Source organism: Oryzias latipes, chromosome 20 (assembly GCF_053564925.1).
Source record: "Oryzias latipes strain Hd-rR chromosome 20, Olatipes_Hd-rR_3.1".
NCBI lineage: Eukaryota > Metazoa > Chordata > Actinopteri > Beloniformes > Adrianichthyidae > Oryzias > Oryzias latipes.
This window is the reverse complement of record NC_136256.1, coordinates 14,390,508-14,395,831: the sequence shown is the minus strand read 5'-3', so window position 1 is coordinate 14,395,831 and position 5,324 is coordinate 14,390,508. Positions and strand designations below refer to the sequence as shown.

Sequence of the window (5,324 nt, the reverse complement as noted above, 5' to 3'; positions counted from 1 at the left end):
TAGACAACAGACTTTCAAAAAACACGCACCTTCCCATCTCAACAACGTTTTCCACATGATGTCATTTTGTTTTCATTTCAATTTAACTGGGAAGAATTAACAGTAAAAAACTTACAATAATTTAAAACAAAATTTATCAAATTAATATGAACTGTTACAATAGATTATAGAATTTATTTTGGAAATAAATAAAACCGTAAACACAATGGTAGGGAAATGTGAACACTACGTGTGTAAAAGTCAAACCATGAAAGGGATTTCTGTTGTGCAACCCAACCGTTAAGAACAAGAGATGTTTCGGGTTCGTTCTTAGATTACTGGCAGTAATTGAACGAAATGACTTGATCAAAGCTAAACTTTAATGTTGGGAACAAAAATGCCGCTTCAGTACAGTTAAATTTGTGAACAGTCTTTATTTAATTTGACAGTTTTGAATTTCAGTATGTAATTGTTTCCCCGGAATTGACCTTTTGACAAAAAGCCGCAGCCATTATCCCAGTAAAGAGGATTATTGTGAGGAAAACACATTCACTTAAAGAAGAAAAAGGCACTTTTGTGTGGAATTTTAACCAAAAACATCCAGGACGTTGCTCTTTATAATAATTGCTGACAACCAGATGAAGGGGGTGGGGGTTCTGCGCATGTTTAAGCCTGCCTCTCAAAAAGGAATAATTTGTAGAGCACTGAGCGGCAGAGGCATTCAAAGGTTGGAAGAGAGTTTTCCTCCTCTCTTAGCTCCTTTGAAGCGCCAAAAACAGTCAGGATGAAAGTGGCGATTTTGTTTTTGTGTTTTCTGCATTTGACTTTTGTTATTTCTAGTCCTCGGGCTAAACCCAGACACATATGGCTTAGCGAGGAACAAACTTTCCAGAGCAAAGGTGAGTAAATGGGCACCAAATTCTAATGCAGATCAAGAGAGAAAACAGCATAAATTTTGTTACAAATAAAAACTTAAGTTAGGAGGATTTTTTGCAATAAAACGTGAGGAAAAGCACGACTTTTTATGTTCTAAAAAGCAAATATATTTTTGTTGCTGCTTCGCCATGTGTCCCAGCTTAAACTTTCAAAGAGCAAAAGTTATAATCCTGCTTTAGTCCTCGACAACTAGTCCAAATAAACGTTAATGAAAAGTAAAAAAATATTTCCCTTAAAATGCATGACAGCTTAAACTGTCCCTGAAGATGCTGAACTTTGCTCACAATTGGTTGCTATTATGATCCTTGCTTGGTGCTAAGCTAACTCAGCTGCAAAAACTAAGGAACAAACTGTGCTCTGAGTATTTTAAAGGCCTCCAGCACTCCTAATTGGCAAATTTGTGGCTTTAAAGAGATTGTTTTTCATTTTGAGATTAAACTATAGGAATGTGAAATCAACTATTGGAGTTGCAACATTTCCAACAAAAGGGTTTGAATTCTGATGCGTTGACAGATGTGGAAAGGCTGAAAGGTGTTAAATCTGCATGTCTAGTGAATATATGCTTCTGTTGAAGTAAATTACTTCTTTAAACATTCAGAAATTGCATAAGAAAAGAAGTGAAGGAGAGCGTTGCAAATCTCTGCCAAGTCTATCGAGTCAAAGTAAATCTGTGTGTGTGTTCAGACAGAAAGCAGCACACGGATGACAGAAAGGCATGCAGCAAAAACGGCCCCGCTCTCTTAATTTATCACTTTTAACTTTGCAAATGTTTACAGCTGGAGTGCTGAAGCCGTCCGTCTTCAAAACGAGATGCTTTTGAGTGCGTTCAGATTTACTGCCGAAGGATTTACTGCCTCGCTCTCATCTGCAGTGGTCAGTTTTGATGTGTTTGTGGTTTGTAATCAAAAGAAAAACAGAAGGGAACCAGCCAGCCGTCGGCGCTGCACGATAAGGATGCAGGAGGCCCCGCTGCTGCACATAAACACACCACAACTCAAAACCATCATCTTTTTGGATGGCATGAAGTACTTTGAACTCTAGAAGCTGAAATTAAATTTACTCTACGAGTGTAAAACTATTGCATCGGCTGTGATGAAATGTGGTGCATTTCCAGTTTGGTGGTGCAAATCTTAATCTTGCATGTCCAAAAGCTTCATCCCACCATTTAATTTATCAAAAAGAAGTTAATCTGTGTTTAATTGGAAAACTGGAAGTCATTTTGTTGTGCTTGCCTCTATATTATTTTCTACAGAACACACTATGTCCCTTTGACTTCTGTGTAAGAACGTCAAACTGAATTGCATCAAGAAGGCCTGGAAATAAAAACTGGCCAAAACATTTAATACAATAAAAGAAGAGAAAAGAAAAAACCTTGGGTGTGCATTTGTTAAAATCCTGGTAAGAATTGCCTGCTGTTGAGAGAATTCGGTTCCTAGAGAGAAAATAAAAGCAATGATGACTTCGGCAAATGATTAATTAAATTGTGCTGATTTTCTTTCTGCAGGATTGGCAAATCAGGACAGAGTGGGACCTCTGTTTGCCAGAAGGGGACAGTATGAATATCAGCAACTTCTTGGGCCTGTAAGGCTGAGATCTGTGTTGTTCTTTTGTCAGTCACAGAAACAAATTCTCTCAAGATGCAATTTTCAGAGGCCCTTATCCCGTTTTGCAACTTTTTAAGGGTTCTTTTTTGTCTTCCAGAAGACAGTTGTGCTTCCTCCCTCTCAAAACGACGTTCTTCACACCAAAGTTGAGAGAAAACGCATAAAGCCTGGCTGCTCCCTGCTGGGCCAAAGCTGCTCACGCCTGTCGGGCTGCTGTGAGGCCTGTGCGACGTGCCACTGCCGCTTCTTCAGCGCTATCTGCTTCTGCCGGAAGGCAAACGTGCAATGCGAGAGGAAAAAACTGAACACTAGCAAAGCCAGACAGAGGCGAAAACAGATTCACTCGGAGAACCAATAAACACGCCAACCCATTTGGTTATAGAAGTTCAGCGGTTGGTTCACTTCACACTCTTGACTTTTTTATACCTCTTAACCCTTGTTCTATCATAGATGACCCCACCCTTACTTTGACATGTTCTCCATACCATGACAAAGGTGGATAAAGGTGGAAAGATTTCATGTAATCCATGGACACCAGTGAAGATCACAAATCATTGAAGAAAAAGGTTCAGCGCACTATCTAGTGGGTCTAGATGACCCAACTCCCAATGTTAAAGTGCCTAGGATAGCACAAGGGTCACGAAAAATGTTTGAGCATCTTTTTTTAAAGTATTTATTCTTTATTATTGCAGCACTAATTGGTGTTTTGGTTGTTTTTTTCTGCATTTTGGTTGCACCCTTGGTTTCCAGGTAAACCATTATATTTTACTGAGTGTTTTAGTTTTTACTTAGTTTAAGTACAAGAAAAGTGTATTAAACGGTACTTTTGGAATTTTGTTACAAGTTTTTCTAATTTCTAAAAGGTCACCTCGTGTCCAAGTTTATCGTCTATGTGGATTCACATTCATCTATGTTTTTTCATAGTGGGTTAAAAAAAGCAGTCAGTAAGCTTTTTTTTTTGAAGATGTTTCACATTTTCTACAAGATGAAGTGAACATCTTCTAAATAAAAGAGAAACTAGGTTCCCTTGTCCACTTTTTCTATTTTATTCAGTCTAGAAAAACATTGAGAGATTAAAATCATGTGAACTTTTCTGTCACATTAAAAATAAAAAACTGAATTAAAAAAGATTAACCCAGGATGAACAATGGGTCATACCAATTAAAAATGGATATGCATTTTACTTTCTTTTTCTTCTTGCAGAAGTGGGACCAAAACGTTTTTAACATTTTTTTTTAATATCAATGATTAGTTTCTGCATTTTTATTGGTCACAACATACAACATTATCAAAAAAGCCCTCTACCATGAATAGAACGGGACAGATTTTTAAAATTACATTTTGATTCTTAAAGCCCAAGAAAAGTACATTAAGAGCGCCAAAAGATAAGATAAAAGATATGTCACGCTTGTTAAACACATCTTGTGTGTTAAAGGGAAAAAAAAGGGTAAATGGCTGATAAATTTGTGGCAGGTGGAGTGCCACTTAGTAAAATGATTCCACCTGTGTGCACCAGCTGCTTACCTGCAGAGGGTTTATAAAAGTGATTTCCCTGTCAGTGTGAGAGTTCAGTGGCAGCCTGTTGCTCCCAGGTTGGACTGGCTGAGCGGAAGCTGAGGTCAGCCACAAATGCGCCTCAGCACAGGGTTTTTAATTGCTAAAGGTAGCATCAAATGCTCCTTAGCAATGGTAATGAGTGATTGCAGCATCAGATGCTGGATGGCTGCATAATTTGGTCAGAATTGTGGGCTGGATCAAAGGCTTTGGGTTATGCTGCTCATGTGACTCCTGGCGGTTGTTTTCCTAAGTTAAAGTAGCAGGTGCCACTGTTTTGCCGTTGTTTTGGAGCTACTGTCTTAGGTGTTGCTTGACGCCGTTGGTATGGACCACCAATTTGGATGCCGCCTGCCGCGTCACGGAAGGGCCCACTTGGACTTTAAAGCCACCCCATCACTCTGACTCACCAGGGGCCACCGGAGTATGCAGTTTCCCACAGTGGATGGCTGTCGACCAGCCCCGATATGTGCCGTTGGATTTGATCAACAGGCATCAGGACTTTGTGCAGAGTCTGGGATTGTGTTTTGGAGCTGTGGGGGCTGTGTGTAGGCTTTTAATTGTGATCCATCGATTATTTGTGGTGTAACTGGTGTTCTTAAGGTGTCTATCTTTTTTAGCATAGGTATTATACTAGCCTTTTGGTATCAATAAAGATCTGTAAATTTTGTTAGGATGGCAGTCTCATTTTTTTTGTCGGAAAGTCCTGCGCCTATTGTTTTAAGGTTTCTGGTGGCTACACTCTTAATGCATCTTCACACAATGTTACTAAACACAGAGGGACGTGACAATAGGCATGTTTGAGATGAAGCAGTGCCTTGTCTGGTTTGTCGGCAAGAACAGGCGCCTGAGATGAAGTCGAACGCCGAGCTGCAGCGAGACTGAGAACAGGAAGTTGCGATTGTCTGTAACAATCGGTTGAACTTTAATATACATCCCCCTTAGTATGATCGGTGCTATTATATCTTTATATTCATTTTAATGTTTTGTAATGTGTGTACCTTTTTTTTTTTTTTTTTTTTTTTATAATTTTCAACAGGTTTATTTTTAATTTGACAAATAGCCACTGGGCTGATTCTGGCTCATTGTGGTGATGCTTTTAACGTGCACAGTCCCTAGGAAATAAATAAAATTGAAATTGAAGTTAACTTTTAAAGGCAACAAAGCGCAGAACCACAGAGGATTTGGGATGCTTTGAGTTTTGTCACATAAATGTAAATGCCTGTCTGATGTTTAGCATTAAAACCATGA

The 5,324-nt window shown here is 39.0% G+C and overlaps 1 protein-coding gene across 1 annotated transcript; it reads left to right on the top strand.

Moving 5' to 3' along the window:
• The first annotated feature begins 207 nt into the window (after nucleotides 1-207).
• Nucleotides 208-4,741, top strand: LOC101165013 (uncharacterized). The gene is made up of 3 exons (XM_004080918.5): nucleotides 208-878; nucleotides 2,420-2,496; nucleotides 2,617-4,741. The coding sequence occupies exons 1-3, from the start codon at nucleotides 764-766 to the stop codon at nucleotides 2,875-2,877; spliced, it is 453 nt and encodes a 150-aa protein (XP_004080966.1). The 5' UTR covers nucleotides 208-763; the 3' UTR covers nucleotides 2,878-4,741.
• The last annotated feature ends 583 nt before the right edge of the window (nucleotides 4,742-5,324 follow it).